Source organism: Mytilus californianus, unplaced genomic scaffold (genome assembly GCF_021869535.1).
Source record: "Mytilus californianus isolate M0D057914Y unplaced genomic scaffold, xbMytCali1.0.p SCAF_15, whole genome shotgun sequence".
NCBI classification, from domain to species: domain Eukaryota; kingdom Metazoa; phylum Mollusca; class Bivalvia; order Mytilida; family Mytilidae; genus Mytilus; species Mytilus californianus.
Window position 1 is genome coordinate 14,474,522 of NW_026262637.1, and position 22,921 is coordinate 14,497,442.

Here is a 22,921-nt window from a genome sequence, read left to right on the forward strand (position 1 = left end):
TGAATCATTACAATGATTTATTGTCTCGCCTTGACGGAGTCAAAAAGCGAGACATAGGTATGCAGTTTCCGGCAGCTGCGGTGGCGTCAACAATGTTAGGTCTAGTTTATGGTGAACCACAAGTGGTAGGTCAATGATTTTTGGTATGCAGTTGTATTAGCATTGCCACATGTCATTTCCATGGAGATTATTTACCCCTGCCCCCTCAGTCATGGTCTATTGACTTTGAAACTTTTGCTTAGTTTACATGTATTAGTTTGTGATTAGGTCAGTTTATGGGGAACCACTAGTGGTAGGTCAATGATATTTGGTATGCAGTTGTATAAGCATTGGCATATCTTATTTCCATGGAGATTATTTGGCTCCGCCTCCTCAGTCATGGTTTATTGACTTCGAAAATTTTGCTTAGTTTACATGTATTAGTTTGTGATTAGATCAGTTTAAAATGAACTGCTAATGTTAAGTCAATGATATTTGGTATGCAAATTTCATGGCACTTGCAAGTATTGTTTCCATGGAGATTATATAGCCCCACCCCCTCATTGGATCATTTCATTGACTTTGAAACTTTTACATAGTTTACAAGTTAATGTTTGTGTTTAGGTTAGTTTAAAGGGAACAACTTATAATTAGTCAATGGTATTTGGTATGCAGTTGTATTAGCATTGGCACATCTCATTTCCATGGAGATTGTTTAGCCATGTACCTTCAGTCATAGTTCATTGACTTTGAAAATTGCATAACTTACATGTTCAAGTATTGCTATTTTAATTTCAACATTTGCATAATTAAAATTACAAAAAGGCGAGACATATCTCTGTGATAACAGTTTATAAAAGTAGGTATTACAAATGAGTGTTGTAAAATTTCAAACTATCTAGTTCTGCTAACAGAGTGGCTGTATGGCAGATGTAAACATTTCTTACCCACTACAACTCAACATTATGAAGCTGTAGACCAAATATAAAAACTTGCCCTTTTACAGAAGCCAAGAAAAGTTTGACGAATGAAGTGTGGTAAACACTCGGTAAACAGGCAGTGTCTGTACGACAGATGTAGGACAGTTTACCATGGAGTTTTGGTCAAATTATGATTTTGGCCCTCATTTCAGGGTTCATTAAACATAGACATAGAATAGTGCAAACGGGGCTTGGTTAGCCTGACCTTGTCTTCGTTTTCATGTTTTCGTGGCAAGGACATATTTTCGGTTATTATAGATAAAGGATAACTATATCAGGTAATAAAATTCGCTTACAGTGTACATTTCCGTCTAGCATGGTTAACTTGAAGTCATTTTCATACGATTGCTTATCCTTCCGAAGCACCTGATCACCCTTAGTTTTTGGTGGGGTTCGTGTTACTCAGTCGCAAGTTTTCTATGTTGTGTTTTGTGTACTGTAATTTTTCTATTGGTCTTTTTCTTTTTTTAGCCACGGCGTTGTCAGTTTATTTTCGACTTGTGAATTTATATGTCCCTTTGGTATCTTTCGCCTATTTTTTAACGATGATCCACAACACAACTTCTATAAGATTTATAAAGTAAAAATATACTAAGCGTAGAGAAATACGACTTTAACAACTCAAGACTTCATATCGACTAATACAAATTCAACAATTTAATTTAAAAGACATTTATAAGTACATGTAAATATGCAACTTGGTAGCCAAATAAAACAACGAACTCAAATTTATGGCTGAAGATAAAAACAACGTACTGTAAATACAAGGAACATATACAACTCATTAAAAGAATTAAATCTAATAGAGCATTTCTTTTGTGAACATTCAACATTTTTTTCTTATTTCTAAATGTATGTGGATAGACATATTTTATAATCGAGGTGTTTTTTCATCCTATATTCCGTAAGAAAACTGGTTACAAATTTTATGCACATGACGTCATTAACACTTGGTTAATAACAAACAAAACTGTTGGCCTGTTGTAAATTTACGTCAAACATTTTAAGTAAGAAGTAAGGATGAAAAACAATTATTTGTAAATATTAATATGAAGGCAACAACCACATGTCAAACTACTTGCGGTTCGTGCAAAGTTTGCTACGCAATCTGATTTATATAACTTAAATCTTCCTGATTCTGCGCTCAACCCTAACATTAAATTAGAAAAATATTTAGAAATCACGTTCATATTCACTTAGTAGTTTTTTCGGTACAAAATGTTATTTTAAAGAAATGACCGAACGAAAATTGATACTTTGTACAATTACATGTTTCTGTTTAAAATGGTTCATTATTACTCAGTTTTGAACATGGTAAACATATACACACTCCCCTCCATTACTAGTTAGTACCAGCTCATTTGTTCTGTTGTTGAAATTTACATGAGAAACACTCGCTATTCCATCCTTTTCTGTCAGGACAGTATTTCGTTCGCCAAATCGTAGTTTATATAGTGTATTTGTTATAGGCTCACACACGTAAACACCACCAGACGCATCGCTTGCAATGCGACAGTTGTTCCTAACGTCGCCGTTTTTGTAATATACCGTGTTTTCCCCAGTAACTGATACTTCTGAGATTTCTTTCCGGTCTTTGTGAGTGCAGATGAACGAATCGCAGCGAAAATTGATACACATATCACTTATATCAGTTTTTAAAGGGATCGATTTTAATATTTCACCATCAAAGTTTATTGAACAAATATAAGCGGAGTCTTCTCCTTTGATACAACACTGAATACACACCCATATCTGGAAGCCTCTTCCAAATATAAATGAACATTCGCTATTTTGACTTGTGTCTTTTCCAACAAGACTTTCAATGCATGGTCGAATATATTTCCTGTCTGTTGTAATTGATTGCACATCAACCACAACTATAGGTAGTTTGTTCTTACACGTTACTAAAACACGTGATTTCTCAAATGAACACAACTGGTTTGGTTCCTCGGGTAGTGATATTGAAACTCGTCCAGTCTTCCCAGATTTGATATCGAAAATGCTAAGTTTGTATTTTGAATCCCATTTTGATTCTGTTAGAACGATTCGATTGTCTTCAGTAAAGCAACATGCACCAAATATGAACCCTTTAGTAGGCGTTAGCGTCTGTATTTTGGTTGCTGATATGAATTCTGTAGATATTTTGCCATGGATATGCAATTGTTTTTCGTTTAACAAGGAATGATCGGTATATCCTGTTTCTTCTAACGATGAGATTAAATCGGTCAATTTCCTTGCAAAATTTGCTGGTATCATGTTAAGTTGAATTGATTCAAGTTCTTGCTTTGTTTTTACAATATCTTTTTCGTTTGCATCCTGTATTGTTCTGAGGTGTTGTAACATTAGGAAGAAATGTGTTTGATTAGTAATGTAATTAAGGTGATCTGCAGTTTCAATATTTGAATCTAAATCACTTTGTAATGTTTTTAACTTGTTCTCAATTTCTGATATTTTGTGATTCTGTTGGCTAAATCTGCATAATACACCTTTTTCTATTTGATCCAACTTTCCATTAACTAACTCACGAATTTTCAAAATTTCATTTAGGACTGAGATCTTCTGTTGCTGCAATTGTTCAGAACGATTTGATATTTTGATTACGACATCCTTTGCGTGTATGTTCAATTGTGTCAACCTTTCTTGTAAACCTTTTAAATCAGATCCATCTTTTCGTTCCTCTGAAGCATTTTCTATGGATTGTACATTTTTACATTTACTGTGATTTTCAGAAATACACATCTGACATAAAACCTGATCATGGCACTCACAGAATGCCTTTAATGCTTGACCGGCATGTCGATGGCATAACTTTGAAACAGTTCTGTCCATCATTGAAATTTTCTGGATGTCATTGACTTTATGAGGAGTTGAAAATTTTCTGTGGACTTTCCCACATGGTTCGCATAATGCTTCTAAACAATCATAGCACCATAAATTTGCCTTGTTCCTCTCATTGTCTCTAAGACAAGCCGCGCAATTCTCTGACTCTGGCATATCTGAAATGAATTTCGATGTGATTAACTAATAAAAAATTTAGTAGTTCAATGAGTATTCCTCGACTGATCAAAATATTCAACACAAAAAAAGGTTTGTATTATTAAACAGTGCATATGTTTACATAGAGATAAATATATAATGATTTATTACAACCATTGTCATATAACACAGTGATTTTTCATAACTGTGGCTTTTTTCTGTTAACAATACAGGAATATATATGATATATAAAATATTTGTCGTACTAACCACACATTCGATCATATTTTTGCGTCTAAAAAAGATGTTCAGAAATGTCACAGGTTCATCATGATACACAGTTATAGCAATTATAATTACTTACCTTCTACGGAGATCCTGCAATTAGTTCAGTCTAATATTCCAGGTATTCAGATATCAGTCCAGTACTGTGCTAAGTTAATTACCTATATGTTTGTATTTACATGTAACACGATAGAAAATTGTATTTTAATTGTACAGTGACGTCAATATAAGGAGATTTCAAATGTAGATATATAAAATGTATAATAGTATACAAATAGGGTATTTATAATTTACACACCTGAACAATATTTCATTTTTATGTAAATAAGGGTTAATAGCTAGCCATAATCAATCCTTAGATATTAAATATCGTTTGAGACGTAGTACAAGTTGGACGTTGGTTCTTGTGATATTATGTAAATCATTTTATTGTTCTTTGCTCAAATCATGACGCAAATGAAATATAGATTACATTATACGATTAATACCACCATGGTCACGTGTTACCTGGTTATCTTAGTCCATTTTTTTAAATGATTTATCATTTGATATAGTAAACGAAGTTAGAAAGTAAATCAAAAGTATTAAAACAAACAACGTAAGCCAAATGTGATTGTGATTAGATTAGGCTGGAGATATACAGCGCCATAATTTTTAATTTCCTTAATAATTTTTTATTTATTATCTTTGCTTATTTTGACAGGAAAAATTCAAAAGGAGTACATGATGTTATATTTTAACTATATGTATGTTAGGGCTTTGCACTCAGGGGATGAAGACGTTTATGATAGTACGTAGAACGTTTTTGACTGCGTTTTGTGTACCAGTAGTAAAAACCTCAGAGATTTGGGAATCTTGAATTATAAAAAAATCATAAATCATTCATTCAATGGAAATTTTAAACATACAAGTTACAAATGTGATATATGTACAGAACTTATTTAGCGAAAACAGAGTAAAATTGTAAGTGCAGAATGATATCTATATTGATGGACTGCTGTCTTATTGACGTTTACCCTGCCTGTACAATTTATTATCATGGCTTTCGGTATAGTTAAAAAGGCTATCCCATTAGTTACTGCATAATCTGTAGTCCGAGCTACAAGTATTTGTGAGACAAGTTGTAGTCTTATGCTCTGTTTTCCTAACTTTGTGAAATTTATTAAAATTAATTCCTTCGCAACTTGGGTCAATTAATGTGTATCCAATTTTTAATAAATCTTTTCACTTTTCCCCGTGATTTGTTGCTCCCATATAAAAATAAGGAGATGTGGTATGATTGCCAATGAGACAACTATCCACCGAAGTTCAAATAAAGTGGATGTAAGCAATTATAGGCAACAGTACGGCCTTCAACAATGAGAAAAACCCAAACCGTATAGTCGGCTATGTTTGTTACCTAATGGAATTATTATCTATGGTTACATGAAGTTTTTATTTGGTTTATCTATGAAAGTATTATTTATGGTTTCATGTAGTTCTTATTTGGTTTATCTATGGAAGTATTATTTATGGTTTCATGTAGTTCTTATTTGGTTTATCTATGGAAGTAACATAGACATATCGTCAATCAATATAATATTTCCATGGTTTAACTGAACTGTTGTAAAATCAAGGAGTCTTTTTTAACCTTTACCTTTTAGTCCCTTTGATGAAAGCTTATATAAACTATATAGCTTTTTTAGCTAGCCATAAAACCAGGTTCAACCCATCATTTTCCTCAGGAAAATGCCCATACCAAGTCTGGAACATGACAGTTGTTTTTCACTCGTTCCGTTCGTTGGTTGATAACGTTGCATTTTGTCAGTTTTTATTGAATTCCTTTTTTTGAATTTACACTGCAGTTCGGTATTTTTGTTATACTTTTATAAAAAAAAACCAACATGTGGTATGATTGCAAATGAAACTGCAGAGTCCACATGAAGCGGACATAAGCAACTATAGGTCACCACAAGGCCTTCAATAAATAGCAAACCCATACCGTATAGTTAGCAATGAAATGCCTCGAAATGATAAAATGTGAAACAATTCAAACTGAAAACAAAAAAGACAGACAGCAACCAACGACAACCACTGATTTACAGGCTTTTGACTTGAGACAGGCATATAGCTTGTGGCGGGATTAAACATGTTTGTTGTTGGTGTAGCAACACAGCATGAAACAAAAGATTCTTTTGGAACTTTGGTTAATAAAAGTCCGATGAAAAAAGCTCATGGGGTCATAAAGGGTGATAAACCATGGTTTGTTAAACTCATGTAAATTGGAAATAAAAAAAAATTCACTCGTCAAAATATAAATATAATAAACATAAAAGTATAAATAATAAGAAGTCACTGAAAAGAGCAAGTAAGGAATATAAAACAGAAATAAACAATTGTTTTCAAAAATATCAGTTTAAGACAGAAAAGGAGCATCGTAATATATAAAAAAAAATAACCGAAAGAATTTTGGAAAGTTTTAAATAGATTTTCCCCGAAACAAAAAAGGGAAAGTTCAATTTCACTACAAGTAATGTATGACCATTTTAAGAAGCCTAATGCAAGTGAGGTAAACGATGAGAGAGAGTTTCTTCATACAGAATTAAGTTGGTCGGTGGAAAAATACAGCAAAAGAGGATCGTATATGCTGTCATTGCGATTCAAATAAAATTGGTGACGAATATCATTATGTACCAATGAACAAATTATGTCATTAAGAGAAAGGTATATAGATATAAGAAGATGTGGTATGAGTGCCAATGAGACAACTCCCCATCCAAGTCAAAATTTATAAAAGGAAACCATTATAGGTCAAAGTACGGTTTTCAACACGGAGCCTTGGCTCACACCGAACAGCAAGCTATGAAGGGCCCCAAAAATTAGTAGTGTAAAACCATTCAAACGGGAAAACCAACGGTCTATCTTTTTAAAAAACGAGAAACGAGAAACACTTATGAACCACATCAACAAACGACAACTACTGAACATCAGATTCCTGATTTAGGACAGGTGCAAACAATTGCAGCGGGTTTAAACGTTTTAATGGTATATACCTACATATTACACAAAAAATCCTTCCCAATTAAAATTCATAGGTCTATTGTCACAATGTAATGTGCCAGTTCTAACAAAACTGGCACGTTTTTAAAACATTTAGAAAAGATATTTTATAATTTATTTCATGTTACAATGTAGTATTAAATTAAAATTTTATTCACGTTGCAATTCAAAATATTGCAAAAAAATCAACCAAATTTGGTATATTTCAATTCTACTGTATGCTATCGCTAATTTATTTATTGTGTGTTTTGCTTGCAAATATATAATTATGTAATTGTTAATGGATAATTATAATCCTCTTGTAGCACCATACGTGTGCCTAAGTTGTAATAAATTGTCTTGTCTTAGAAAAGGACAACTACTGCTGTTTATGTTAGATTTATTTAAAGTAAGTTCCTTTGGGTAAATTTCGGTAGTATATTTAAAGAATTCTGGATTATTTAATGAAAAAATATCATCAAGATAGCGGTGGGTTTTGTTGAATGTGTCAACTTAATGTAACAATGACGTGTCTTTACTGATTTTGGCCATAAACTGTGATTCATAGCAATATGGGAATACATCTGCTATTAAAGGGGCGCAATTAGTGCCCATGGGAATACCCACTACCTGTCGATACACTTACTAGAGATAAAGGATACAACAGTTAAGTCTGCCTCATATCATGACTTACATCTAGAAATTGACAATGAGGGTCGGTTGAAAACAAAACTTTACGACAAAAGAGATGATTTCAGCTTCCCAATTGTGAACTTTCCATTTCTGTGTATTAACATTCCAGCAGCGCCTGCATACGGAGTATATATCTCCCAACTAATACGATATTCCTGGGCTTGTATTTCCTATCATGATTTCCTTGATAGAGGGTTGCTGCTCACAAGTAAGCTATTAAACCAAGAGTTCCAAATGGTGAAGTTGAAATCATCCCTTCGTAAATTTTACGGACGCCATCACGAGTTGGTTGACCGTTATGGAATATCCGTTTCACAGATGATAGCGGATATGTTCCTAATGTCGTAACTACAATCCCGTTCCCTTTTCACGAATGTGACCTACCGAATTAGACTATTTACCGGGTTTGTACTTACATGAGCAACACGACGGGTGCCACATGTGTAGCAAGATCTGCTTACCCTTCCGGAGCACATGAGATCACCCCCAGTTTATGTAGAGTTCGTGTTGCTTAGTCTTTAGTTTTCTATGTTGTGTTTTGTGTACTATTGTTTATCTGTTTGTCTTTTTCTTTTTTAGCCATGGCGTTGTCAGTTTATTTTCGATTTATGAGTTTGAATGTCCCTCTGGTATCTTTCGCTCCTCTAGATCTTTTATCGCCGAAACGTACATATATGTCGTCAGGAAAAAAGTTAAAGCTTCAATCATATCTTCACATTTCCAGTAAGTGTATCTAGCATACTTTCCTTTTTCGTTACAGAAATAGGCTTTAAACGAGTTACAGCAAATAAATTTGCAATGAGATTTAAGTTCTTTTAAAACATTGAAAAATGCTTAGTATCGGCAAACAGGAAATTTGTGTCCGATAGGTCCAAAAAGTGCTCACATTATCAACGTACGATATCTACATACGGTCAAATTATCCGTGTGTTGAAATACTTGAAAAATGCTTGTATACTATTTTATCTGCAACATAACATAGAGAACACCGCTTAAAAAGTGTCACAAAGGGAAGTAATGCTAAGCTTACAAATGATCTTACATATTAATAAATGCAAACTTTTATGTAACACGTTGAGAATAGTTATGGCGTTGGTTGTTTCTTTCAGTCTGGACATAAAACTTATTTTTTGTATGCATGTCGCAATTTAAAATATAATTTTGCATAAAATACAACATTAACTGATTCAAAAAAGCTTTCATGGTATTTATAGAAAATGAGCGAATGAGATTATTGAGTCGCGTTAAAAATTACAATGATAGAGTGCATGCCTTTCCTTTGGCGGCAAATTTATCAAAAAACAAATGCCATTGACTTCAATGCAAACTTATTTAAATTTAATATATACCTGGTAAACCGTTCTTACTCTTACTCTAGTTCGTTCAACTCCCTCAGTTTGTGTTTGTTGCCTTGGTTTGTCTGTTCTCGATTGGATTCCGAGATTTGAATGTCGGTTAACTACTGTCGCTTTTCTCAACCTTCGGAAATCAGACGCTTTGATATATCATTAAAGAAAGCACAACTCGTCGTTTGCATCAAGCAAAGCATAGGGTGATGCGGCATTTTGGATAATTCACGTGGCCTCGTTTACAAACATGGTAGATTTGCACTAAATTCTTATATTGACCCCAATTACTTTCCAATCCTGTAGTTGAAATTAAACTGCATTCCGCATTCAATTTTATAACCCTAGTTTTGATTCATCTTATAAACAAATTTACATTACAAACATTATCTACAAATCAGTGGAGTGTTTTCCAGAAAGATCTCCAATTGGGTGTTCTTTGATGATGACAAATATTCATTTACTGAGTTTAGCCTTATATTCACTATTATGTTTTATTTCTGTTGTACTCAAAGGCGATTTCCATCTTTTCGTCTTCAATTATATCAGGGGTTTAATTTGTTTGTTTGATGAATTAACTATGTATAATGCAAATAGTCAGTCGATGTTTTAGACAACTAGCTATAAGTGTCATAAACGTTGACTTCGATGAGTTAAGTACGGTTGTTTATTTGCTATTTGAATTGAATTTAAATTATTTTTTTTTGTCTTCTAACTACAGTTTTAGTATATCTGTCAGGAATGATAATACAAAAATGATCTTTTAATGAGATTTCCATGTCCGACTTGTCTGGGATCTATGTAGTTTTAAGATAATTGTAAAGGAGAAAGGATTTCGAAGCTGTCAAAGAATTAACCATCTCTAATGTGCAATTATCAAACTTAACAAATTGGCCACGCTACATTGAAATAATTACATAAATTGACAATACTTTGGTATGGGCACCAATAATTTGGAAATATAACTTACTGCAATTCTCTTTAGCTTTTTCGTCAATGGTAGAAATCTACCATTATTCTTCAGAAGCACAAATGATTTCTTAGCGGCATCTAAAGCAATCTGTCTGTAATCCTCACTCTGGACTAATGACATATCAAGATAATTGTAAGGGTTCATCCTCAAAGGATCAAACTCTCCTAGCTTCATTCTGGTGTAAAATAATGGCTTCACTGATTCTAAAACTGTTTCTTTTGACAATTTTCCAGCTTTGATTGCTTAGTCTTTCGTTTTCTATGTTGTGTTTTGTGTACTATTGTTTATCTGTTTGTCCTTTTCTTTTTTAGCCATGGCGTTGTCAGTTTATTTTCGATTTATGAGTTTGAATGTCCCTCTGGTATCTTTCGCCCCTCTTTTATCGCCGAAACGTAAATATATGAACCTTTAATTCTGACGTAACGATCCTTTTTAATTTGAATCCAAGAAGGAAGGCAGAAGACAATTGAACTAAAATATAAAACCAAATACCTGCCCTCCCAGTAAATTGATTATGCTTGTAAATATAACAAGTGTGAACACAGAGTTGTGTTGTCTGATGAGATAATTTTTGTAATGACTTGTGCAGGGGTTGATTCTGCAATTGCCATAAAACGCTTCGTTTTATAAATAGTATTATTCACTACAGATGAATAATGTAAGGGTTTTGATCCACCACCTGTGTTCCCACGGTGATCCAAATTGTTTTAATCTTATCTTCAGTTACCACAATCTGTGGTAGTCATTTATATATATATTTGACAGTACGGTTGCCATAATCAGTGATTTGCCGGTAACCTCATATTTTCAGATATACCACGGACAGTAAAATTGCCAGCGATCTGCGGCACATACATATATTGAGATTACTTATATACAATATGTATAAATTTAAATAATATTAAAGGTTGTGGCTAAATACTGCCAAGTTGTTGTTGGGTTTTAACAAGCATCTGGGATAATTGAATATCGAAGACAAAAAAGTACACGCATTCCTCCAGATAGTAGCTGTATCTATATTTCGCCCAGTTTTATGCAAGATATCATGAACATTGAAAGAGAAGAGAGGTCCATGAAGATTGCACAGACCTTGACTTGATAAACTTGGTTTTCATCAATTTAGGAATCAAAATGACACTTTGGGTCTTCCATAATGAAGATAAAACGGAAAATCTATTCTGATAAGTTCTGTATTTAAACCATGTCAACTGGTAAATTCAGTAAAAAAATATCCCGTCCACCGTAGCACAAACCTACTTCCTGAATCAAATGTATACCTTGTTTGCCTATAAAAATCGGACGCTTTCAAATATCATTCTTTAAGTACAAATGAAGCCCCATCTCAACTGTCAATAACAAGAACTCAGACTGCAGAAATTGCTAATAAACCAACATCAAAGCGATTTCTTTGTCCAAAACGGGGCAACCAAAAATGAAGTAGAAAAATGTATAAAAAATGAAACCAAAACCGACTTTGACCAAACTGTGCATTAAAAAAATTAAAGAAAAAATTTACACCATCAAAAGCAAATTTAACACAGACATCTAAGTACAAATATTTCAACTACAGTTTTATAGTTAAACTTAAAGGCTTACTTATCCTGAAAATTTTTCCGAAATATCTTTCTAATAAGAAATGCAATGAATTATGTGATAAACGTACGATATCTACATACTCAAATTATCCGTGTGTTGAAATACTTGAAAAATGTTTGTATACAACTTTATCTGCAACATAACATAGAGAACACCGCTTAAAAAGTGTCCCAAAGGGAAGTAATGCTAAGCTTACAAATGATCTTACATATTAATAAATGCAAAATTTTATGTAACACGTTGAGAAAAGTTATGGCGTTGGTTGTTTGTTTCAATCTGGACATAAAACCTATTTTTGTATAGACCCCATGCTCCCTCTCACGGTATGCTTAGTGCGTCCATGCATGTCACAATTTAATACTAGTATATAATTTTACATAAAATACAACATTAACTGATTCAAAAAAGCTTTCATGGTATTTATAGAAAATGAGCGAATGAGATTATATTGAGTCGCGTTAAAAATTACAATGAAAAAGTGCATGCCTTTCCTTTGGCGGCAAATTTATCAAATAAAATTCCATTGACTTCAATGCAAACTTACTTAAATTTAATATATACCTGGTAAACCGGTCTTACTCTTTTTGTAGTTCGTTCAACTCCCTCAGTTTGTGTTTGTTGCCTTGGTTTGTCTGTTCTCGATTGGATTCCGAGATTTGAATATCGGTTAACTACTGTCGCCTTACTCAACCTTCGGAAATCAGACGCTTTGATATATCATTAATGAAAGTACATCAAGCAAAGCATAGGGTCATGCGGCATTTTGGATAATTCACGTGGCCTCTTTTACAAACATTGTAGATTTGCTCTAAATTCTTATATTGACCCCAATTACTTTCCAATCCTGTAGTTGAAATTAAACTTCATTCCGCATTCAATTTTATAACCCTAGTTTTGATTCATCTTATAAACAAATTTACATTACAAACATTATCTACAAATCAGTGGAGTGTTTTCCAGAAAGATCTTCTCCAATTGGGTGTTCTTTGATGATGACAAATATTCATTTACTGAGTTTAGCCTACTATTCACTATTATGTTTTATTTCTGTTGTACTCAAAGGCGATTTCCACCTTTTCGTCTTCAATTATATCAGGCGTTTAATTTATTTGTTTGATGAATTAACTATGTTTTATTTAGTTACAAACATTGCAGCTGCACAATTTCAAGTCAGCAGAAAATGAAAAAAACACATTAAATAATTTCATGCGTCCGAAGCGCTTTTCTGGATTTACCTTTATTTAGGAACGCTCAAAGCCGAATATTTGAAAGCCGAGAATGTATAAGAACCGAAACAGTTGAAGAGCTATGTGACAAAAAAAAATACCTAAAACATAGTCAAATCCATCTAAGGTCAACTTTGCCTGAGGGAGTTGAAAAAAGTAAAATCAAAAGCTCAAGACATCAAACGAATGGATAACAACTGTAATATTCCTGACTTGGTACAGGCATTTTCTTATGTAAAAAATGGTGGATTAAACCTTAGTTACTTTATAATTTCAAAATTTATAAACGGACAATTTAAAAAAAGTTTGTTATAAATAATGTCAGAAGAATCTGTTGGAGTTTGCTCTAATTCTGTAAAGCCGTCTTCAAGGAGTTTGGAATTCAAAAAGCGGACGATGATGTAAGACAATACAACTAGTGCCATCTAAACACTGTCAGACAACAAAACAAATAATAGAAATAATAATACTCAACAATCTCTTATCTATCTCCATTCAATCTGATTAAAATAAAGATCATGTGTCCACGCTTCGTTTACAAGGATCTGAAAACACTCCATTCTTCTTTCTGTTTAAACAAATTTTCGGATCCTCAGGGTTTCTCGTAATGATACACACCTTCAAAAAATTAGAGGCAGACATACATTGGTAGATCTAAACGTGTTTAGAACAGAAAGTAGAACGGAGTGTTGTCAGAACATTGTAAGCGAAGCGAGGACACAGGATATGTAGTCCAATCAGATTGATCTCTATTTAAATTTGAGAATTTTCCGATTATGATTTTTTTCGTTGACAAGTCAAATCTTGTATATTCTGTATACTTGTATATTCTGTATGAAAACCAAATCAAATATTGATTGCCATTAGTTGTACCCACTTTCAACTAAAACATTTCATGAACAAAAAAGAAGCATTAAAATACAGGTTGGAAATATACTTAAAGAATAACTTAAATAAATAAAAGATGTTTATTATATTGGATAAATGAATGAGAATTGGATCACATTTCCATCCATTAGTAATTTTCAAATTATATGTAAATCAATCTATATTCTATAAAACAAAAGTTGTTTAACAAATTCATATGCTACGAATGCTTTGGCATCTCACTGTATTTATTAAGGACTTTTCTGTCTATTATAGTGAATTGCCTGATAAGTATATTTGAAGATGTAACTCGAGATTGTCCAGGTTGCTGTCCGCCTATAAATAATTGTATCTTTCCTGAAAAAGAAATAAAATACTTTTTTCTTACACACTTTTCTACATTAATATGCATAACTGTAACCTATACTTGTGAAGTATATCGCCACAAATTCAGTATTGAACAGATTGCATCAGAGAAAAAATGAAATACCATTTTATATAGCTTAACATAAGGTTTATATTTTTTGCTCAAGTATTGAAAATATCTATACGTATAAAAAAAAAAGAAAAAAAAACAACAGCTTTAAAAGGGGTTTGGAACAATTCATATTTTTCAAGCCAAACACTTTCAGACAGAAATGATTACACACAATAGTTAATGCATATAATATAAACAAAGTACATTGAAGCACATTCAGTTTATAAATTGCCTTTTAATATACACATTTGAACGTTTCAAAGACAAAACAAAACATACAAGAACCTTGCAAATGATCTTTGTATTTCTATTATTCTTTAGCATTATAGCAATATCAAACAAAATAAGAAATACCTGGTTCAATAACAAATCCTTCCTTGTCATCCCACACAGCCATAGATTCAGGTGATATATATAACAGAAAATTCAACACCTGTTTTGGTTCAAGATGTACTCTCCTGAATGACACTAACTGAATATTTGGCATCTCTTGTGTGATGTTTGTCCATTTAAGGTAAATCTGTACTATCTGTAACAACAAGACTCAAACAAAAACAATGTCTGTTCGTTGTGTCCATACCCATAACGTTACTACAGTCAGTAGTATAATGTAAATCTATCTTTCTTATTTATTTCTTAGAGTGTTTGCAAATTACCCATAGATCTATGAAAATGTTTTTTTTTTATGATACACTAATTGCGTTTGCATGCAAAGTTCAATGGTGTTGTAATATATAAAAAGGAATAAAAGGATCACTCGGCTCCTTTGAAAAAAAAAGAAAATCAAACATGACATATGACGACAGAAGTAAATCCTGTTGCATCAACAAGATTTCCGTGGAATATAAAATCACTTATGTGATATACAAGTAAATGATCCGTTCTCTTTCTTGTAGAAGCGTTATAGTGGTTTTTATATTGCCAACTGTATATATATGTTGTGTGGGTCAAGATCTAAAAGAAGGTTTCTGTCAAATCTATTTTCTCGTGTTTTCTCAATTCATTGATAGACATATCTTGATACACAGAAATTGAAACATGTTTAGCATGTTCCTATTGTTTAAGTATAAGAATACTATACAGAGTATAAGTATACTTTAATTATGTTTACCTCATCTCCGGCATATGGACCATTATTGCCAACTTCAATTCTAATCCCTTGTTTGGTTCCAGCTGTGATAGATGGTTTCATCCATGCGTTGTAATAATAAAATTTGGAATATGATAATCCATAGCCGAATGGATATAGCGGTTTTCCTGTAAAATATCGGTAGGTTCTCTTGGACATGGAATAATCTGTCATTGATGGAATCTGAAATATTACATCTATATGGATTCAAATATTGGAGTGCTGTGAACTTCATTATCCCATAAACAAAACTACGACAATATAAGGAATTCACGAGATGTTTAGTTTCAAATCTACTTTGAAGTTGATTTAACACTTATAAATTAGCTTCATTACTCATCATTTATTGAATCTGTATTGCCATCACTATTAAAAGAGAATGAGGAGATACCAAAAGTGTAATGTCATAAAAGTTTTTCGTACACGTGATTACAGAGGGTTTCTGCGAGCTCTGTACCATTTCATGTCCTTTGTGCAGAATTGTTAAAACTGTTTTAAATCATGAATTACCTAGCAGCAAGTTCATACTTTATCCTTCTTTCTTTTAATATGTTTTGTTTTTAAAACAGTAGCTTGGTCACTATTGATGCCCGCAAAGTTGAAATATAAAGTTAAAGTTTATCAAATAACAAATATGTGGACGATGTGAATTAATAATAAAATAACCTGGTTCTTATACATATACCACGTAAATGGCAGCCTTCCTGCAGGATTGGAGTTGTTTCCACTGTTGGTTAAAACCTGTTTAATGGCCTCACCAGTCGCTTGAGCAGGAAAAAAGCATTCCATAATGGAATAAATACGCGGATGTTCATCCATCCAAGTTATATTTAATGGACCAGCATTGAATAGCAAAAGTACAATTGGACTTGATCCTAAAGAAAAATAGAACTAAAAATCTTAACTTAGATGTACTAGCGTTCCATCAACTTAATGTACATGTTGAAAATTAGGAATTCCTACAGTTTGAAATCACATTTATTTCAGATGGTGTATGTTTGTGTTTAGGTAAGGGATGTTGCCGGATGGAATGGTCTGTTGCACTGTCCAGTTGTTTTGGTACTTCATGTTATTATTTTAATGTATTTCTATTAATACTGTTGGTCAATAGGTCTACATATGTACATTGGCATTGTATGCTTTTCTGCAAATAATGTGGCATCCGTTACTAAATTTAATGGTCCTCTTTAAACTGAAAATAGATACTTTATATTTGTAAATTATATACACACTGGAATAAACTTGCTATTCATTGGCTGTTGTGACATTCTTATAAATGACATCATTTCTTATTCAATTACCAGAAAATCGAATGGCGTCTTTAACAATTTGAGACTGATTGACCGGAAGCTCCATGGACCTTCTGTCGTTATCTTCACTTTCTATTTCTTGTCCTGCAATAAAAGGTGTTGATAAACAAGACGAATTTATCTCAATATTCTTTTAACACGTTACATTATTTTAATATACAAAGTTAAATATAATACATAAATGCAAAAACCAACCTGTTCCGAGACAAATAAATATGACATCAACATTTTGCACTGCTGAGTTTATTGCTGAACTGCTGTAATGGGTGCACCTGTTGTCTTTACATCCGGCTGTGAAGTTAGTGACATCTGCCAACTGCTTCAGACCACCCAATGGAGTTGTGGTATACATTGGCATAACATCTGGGTTGTAGTTACCGAACTGCTGGTTTATATTATTTGCCATGGGTCCTAAAACCTAATTACAAAACAACAAACATCTTTTGACCATCAATTCAATCATGTCAAATAATGCAGTCAGTCGATGTTTTAGACAACTAGCTATAAGTGTCATATTCGTTGACTTCGATGAGTTAAGTACGGTTGTTTATTTTGCTATTTGAATTGAAATTATTTTTTTGTCTAACTACAAAACATCTGAAACTAAATTTGTTTTGGTATATCTGAATGATGATACATAAATGATCTTTTAATGAGATTTCCATGTCCGACTTGTCTGAGATCTTTTTAGTTTTAAGATAATAGTTAAGGAGAAAAGATTTTGAAGCTGTCAAAGAATCAACTATCTCTAATGTGCAAGAATCAAACTTAACAAATTGGCCACGCTATATTGAAATAATTACATGGAAACTGAAAATACTCTGGTATGGGAATAAATAATTTGGAAATATGACTTACTGCAATTCTCTTTCGCATTTTCGTCAGTGGTAGAAAGCTACCATTATTCTTCAGAAGTACAAACGATTTCTTAGCGGCATCTAAAGCAATCTGTCTGTGATCCTCACTCTGCACTAATGACATATCAAGATAGTTGTAAGGATTCATTCTCAAAGGATCAAATTCTCCAAGCTTCATTCTGGTGTAAAATAATGGCTTCACTGATTCTAAAACTGTTTCTTTTGACAATTTTCCAGCTTTGATTGCATCAACTGATCAAAATAAAATTGTACTAGTATATAAATCCCAGTTTTCGATATCGCAGAAAAACACGAAAATCATCTATTGCCAAACTTTCTACACAGTTGGGATAATTTCATACTAGACAGAAAATTAGCAAGATGTGTGATAACAGTGAAAGACAAATACATGTTTAAGACCTATTGAAAACCAAAATGAACTTGTTTTAATGTTTATTTGAAGGTCTCTTTATATCGGGACAAAAGTACCAACGAATTAGCTAGACATGTACTTTTACATCAAGATGGGATCACGGTCTGCTTCAAATAGAGTGTTGTAAATTGGAAAATTGCTGCGCACTTGTAATAGGAAATTCTAATTGTTCAAGAAGTTCTTCCCCTTAATGAATTCTTATAAAAACTGAGAGGAGTTATCAAGGGGCACTCAAAAATCATTGGTCTAATAAAAACAGATAACACCATGCTCAAAAATCATTGGTCTAATAAAATCAGACAACACCATGGTCAAAAATCATTGGTCTAATAAAATCAGACAACATCATGGCATAAAAGGAAACCGTCGAATGGACAAACGATAACAGAACATTAAACAGAAAACTAACACGAACCTCAATAAAAAAAACCGGAAGTGAACTCAGGCGCTAGGAAGAGTTAGCAGTCCCTACACCACATATGACATCGGTGGTGTTGCTCATGCAAGTAACAATTAGGTGATGAGTCGGATCAGTTAATGTCACAATCGAAGAACAGATGATGGAATTGTGGACAGGTCAGTGGTAATATGTGACAAAAACATTCCTTAATGGTGAACCAAATCATGATGGCGTTCCTGCAACTTTCGAAGGGATGACCTTAACTTTACCGTTTGGAACTCTTGATGCAATAGCTTCCTAACTTACTTGTAAGTACTAAAATAGAGGCGGAATATACTAATATGATACTCAAACTCATCAGTTGAAACCAGACTGACAACGTCATGGTAAAAAACGAAAAACGACCACCAGACTATTAAACAACATTCTACAAAACACAACATAGAAAACTTAAGACTGAGCAACACAAACCCCACCAAAGACCAGGGGTGATCTCAGGTGCTCCGGAATGGTATGCAGATCCTGCTCCACATGTGGCACCTGTAGTGTTGCCCATGAAAGTAAAAATTAGGTAGATCAGTAAGTAAAGAGGACGGGATTGTGGTAACGACAATTGGAACATATCCGTCCTCATCTATGAAACAAATATCCCAAACGGCCAACCAACTCGTGATGACTTCCGAAATACTCTATCAACGAAATCATGAAAAAGATACCACGCAAGCCCTTGAACAGCATATCAACTGGGAAATATATACCCCATATGAAGCTGCCAGTGGAATGTTGCAACAAAGAAACATAAAGTTCATAATGAGAAAAATTGAAATCCTCGCGTTCGTCGTGAAGATTAGTTCTCAACCGACCTTCATTGAAAATTGCTAGATGTAAGGATATTAGGCATACTTTACTGTATGTTTTTGTTTTGTTATTTCAAGTTCAATGCGATAAATGCAGGCAATATAGCCACCGAACTTTGAATCATTCAGTGAATGGACATCATCTATAACGGAAAGTGAAGTTAAAGGATACTTTAAATATCAGTGTTGTATTTTCATAGAAAAAAAATCTTACGCATAGAAAAATAGATAGGTTTCTCCAAGTTGGTTGACAATTCCAAGTTACACCCTGCATTTACACACAAAGCTACTGTGTCTATAGAGTTATTGGTGTAGTGGTGATAGTCTATGATGTTCTCTATAGCAGCCTGGTCACTCACCACGTAACCTGTAAATCCAAGCTCTTTACGGAGGATATCTGTCAGGAGTTTTCTGTTACCACATGCTGGCACCCCATTTATCCTTCAATATGACTGTATTCTTATAACATTGCATTTAGTTACACATTAAAATGTCATCATTTGGTAAATGATTTATAAATAAAAAGAGTTTTGGCATATAAATTATATAATCCAACAACACAATAAAAAAAAACATCTTGAGGTGAACATACGGTCCCACAGGAATAATGCCTTAGAGTATGTCAAGCTCAAAGTTGTTCCGTGTAGTGAATAATCTTAAAAGGGACAATAATATTTAATTCTCCCCAATGGACAGAAAACACCAAGGTATAATCACAGAAATTTGACTTTTCCTTTCATGAGATACCAAGCCTATTCCTTCAAATTACATTTTAAACAATTTTTTGTCGTTTTAATAAGCTTTAAGCAAACCTTTCGTCATAAGTTTATTTTTCAGCAAACTATGGCTTATTCATCTATACCTATTGAAGCTACACATGAAACTGTAAGTTCCAGCTTCCACACACTTTTTAAAAGCAGGTAGAAATGTCAATCTCCAATCCCTTTCCGTCACCTGTAAAGATAGATAAATATAATAAGTAACTTAATCAAAAGATTAGGATAATGATGATATATTCACAAAAATACATTAAGAAATCTTAACAATTCCACATCGCATTAATATAATTTTTTTTATTGCAAAATAGATATATTAGCAAACCTTTGCGTCAAATGAGAATCTAGATACAGGAATATTTTCCGGTCCCCCATGGACATCCAGGTGTTTACAGCCAGCATTAGTTCTGACATAACGTGGATTTCTTCCTTGTAATCCCTGGACAAAACTATAAGCTAGAGTTCCTGACAGGAGGGGATCTTCTCCATATGTCTCCTGAATTATGAACCAATAATTATAAGAAAAATATAAGCTTTTTTTTTAAATATAGCATTTTCATAATAAAATCAGTGATACGTGATAGATCTAAATAGAGTCTAGCACTCATGTTATTAACTACTGTGAAAACAAATACGCAATCGCCTTGACTGCTAATGTATCTGGTAGTAAAATCCATGTTTGGGGCGTTCATATGCATGTCCGTTACAGGAAGCCGATGTCTCCTGTAGGGAACACACTCTCTAAACGATACAGAACCCTAGTAAAAACTCTTTGATTCTTTTTGGGCCATGTTATGGTATGTTGGTCGGTAAAATTCTGCTCTATCCAACTGACACTTCTTTTTAGCAATGGGACTTTTAATACACATCTTTCGACCCACTTTGCAGAACATATCTGGTAGATTCATTGTTAATTTCTTCCCGTCCCTAATATAAATGTAACATTTGCCACTGTACATAGAACAAAGTACAAATATTTAACCTATCACAGAATTTAGCTATTAGAAATGCACTCTTATACAAGACCACCATTTAATTGAATTGTTTAAGCAGTAAAGACTAAACTTTTTCTATGTTATATATTAATATGATTTTAATGTCACCACGGAATGTAGTTAATTTAAAACAATTAAAGGAATGAAAAGTTGACAACGAAAAGATTTTTTTTTACTAATACAAGGTCTAAACTTAAAAAGACATGTGGTACACTATTAGTCAAACTATGATAATGAATTGATGTTCAGTGTCCAATGGCAAATATTACATGCATAACGAGACGAAAACATGTTAATTTGATATTGAAATAAAGCCTGCTTTGTACATGACCGACACGCTTTGTCGGAATTTTAACGTGCTCGTTATCAAGATTAAACAGAGGCATGTCATCCTATCATTATTCTTACTCCGGGTCGATCAGTCTCCTCTTCAAATGTTGCGTGCGTACTTACCATATACACAGAAAAAAGTAATTATCAAGACTTTGGTAAATTCAGTCGGGTATCGAATCTACGACCTTACTAAGAAACTTACCTGATTCCGTCCCCATAGTGGATGTCTCATAATATTAACTACAGGACTAAAACAACTGATTCCCTTGTGGTCACCATAATGTTTATTTTCTCGAAAGAAGTTATATTTAGCTCTAACTTCTATACTTGTAGCTTCAGCAACGTTGTGGATTACGTCTGTGCTACATGCAAATAAAAATTCAAACTTGTAAAGAAACATAAATGTACTAGTCTTAAATGAATAATACAAAATTACAAAACAATTAAAATACACGTACATTGTTGAGTGACAGTTATATGTAATATAATATATTGCAACATACCAGTTAAATTAGAATTAGCTAATCCAAGTCTGACTAGTACATGCGTTACAAAGTATTAGTTGTTTTCTAAACAGAAAAGAGAATGAGCGTCCACTCTATTTTCTATTTCTAAACACTTCTTACATATTTCTTTTAATATCGCGGACATACCTCCATGTAGCAGCTAATCCTAACGCCTGTGGAAAAGCCGTGGCATTACCAGAATTCCCATCTCCACGAAGACATTCGGTATTCCAACTCCAAGGATCAATCTTAAGTCTAGGTATAGCTGGTGCTGGACCACCATGGGGTCCGGACCCACCTCTACTCATCTGCACCATTATTTCTTCTATTGTGAGTCGGTTGATAAGATCGTTGACTCTGTCATGCCATGACAATGAGGTATTCCGAAATGGAAGTTCTCCGGCGGTAACTAAAGCAAGCGTTGTTACAAACAATAACAAAATATCCTCCATTATGAAAAATGTATAATCACATGATAATGAATTGATGAACAAAAGAAATGTGTAGGTGTCAAAATAAATGTCATTTCAGTTTAATACGAGTCAAGATCATCAATTATAAAACATTGTCACACATAAAACAATCATTTTGTTTTTATCCTACTTTACGGAAATTTTAATTTGTCTACTGACTAGATTTGTATATTGTGTGGAATTATATATTTTCGTTTCAAATGTTTCCTACTGGTTTGAATAGAATATTTCAGTCAATTTCCTTGATTATGTGGACTCTATTCTTTTGGCATCGTACCTCTTTACTTCTATGAAAGTAGGATTTGCTCTCTGCCAATTTCTCCTTCAATAGATTCCCTGTTATGAATTCTATGCGAAAGCCTACAGCTAGTTTTCAAATTTTTCTGATTACCAATGTAGAATTTGATCATGGATATAAAGCAATGTGTATGTGAT

At 33.2% G+C, this 22,921-nt stretch overlaps 3 protein-coding genes across 4 annotated transcripts in view; all 3 read right to left on the minus strand.

Annotated features, from left to right (window-relative positions):
- LOC127725485 (leucine-rich repeat transmembrane protein FLRT3-like) overlaps window positions 1-22,921 on the minus strand; it is a 235,926-nt gene that overhangs the window by 36,897 nt on the left and 176,108 nt on the right. The window lies entirely within an intron of this gene.
- Window positions 1,604-4,440, minus strand: LOC127725484 (uncharacterized). 2 transcript variants are annotated; one of them, XM_052232495.1, is made up of 2 exons: window positions 4,300-4,440; window positions 1,604-3,955 (listed from the first exon to the last, which is right to left on the minus strand). In XM_052232495.1, exon 2 carries the CDS (start codon window positions 3,951-3,953, stop codon window positions 2,259-2,261), a length of 1,695 nt encoding a protein of 564 aa, XP_052088455.1. In that variant the 5' UTR covers window positions 3,954-3,955; window positions 4,300-4,440; the 3' UTR covers window positions 1,604-2,258. The 2 variants fall into 2 exon arrangements, with proteins under 2 accessions (XP_052088455.1, XP_052088454.1); XM_052232494.1 differs by lacking the exon at window positions 4,300-4,440 and adding an exon at window positions 4,206-4,273.
- LOC127725478 (uncharacterized) lies at window positions 14,027-22,487 on the minus strand. The gene is made up of 12 exons (XM_052232488.1): window positions 22,161-22,487; window positions 21,710-21,869; window positions 20,505-20,675; window positions 20,266-20,357; window positions 19,618-19,844; window positions 17,715-17,965; window positions 17,052-17,274; window positions 16,848-16,940; window positions 16,213-16,421; window positions 15,529-15,729; window positions 14,772-14,946; window positions 14,027-14,296 (listed from the first exon to the last, which is right to left on the minus strand). Exons 1-12 carry the CDS (start codon window positions 22,463-22,465, stop codon window positions 14,160-14,162), a joined length of 2,244 nt encoding a protein of 747 aa, XP_052088448.1. The 5' UTR covers window positions 22,466-22,487; the 3' UTR covers window positions 14,027-14,159.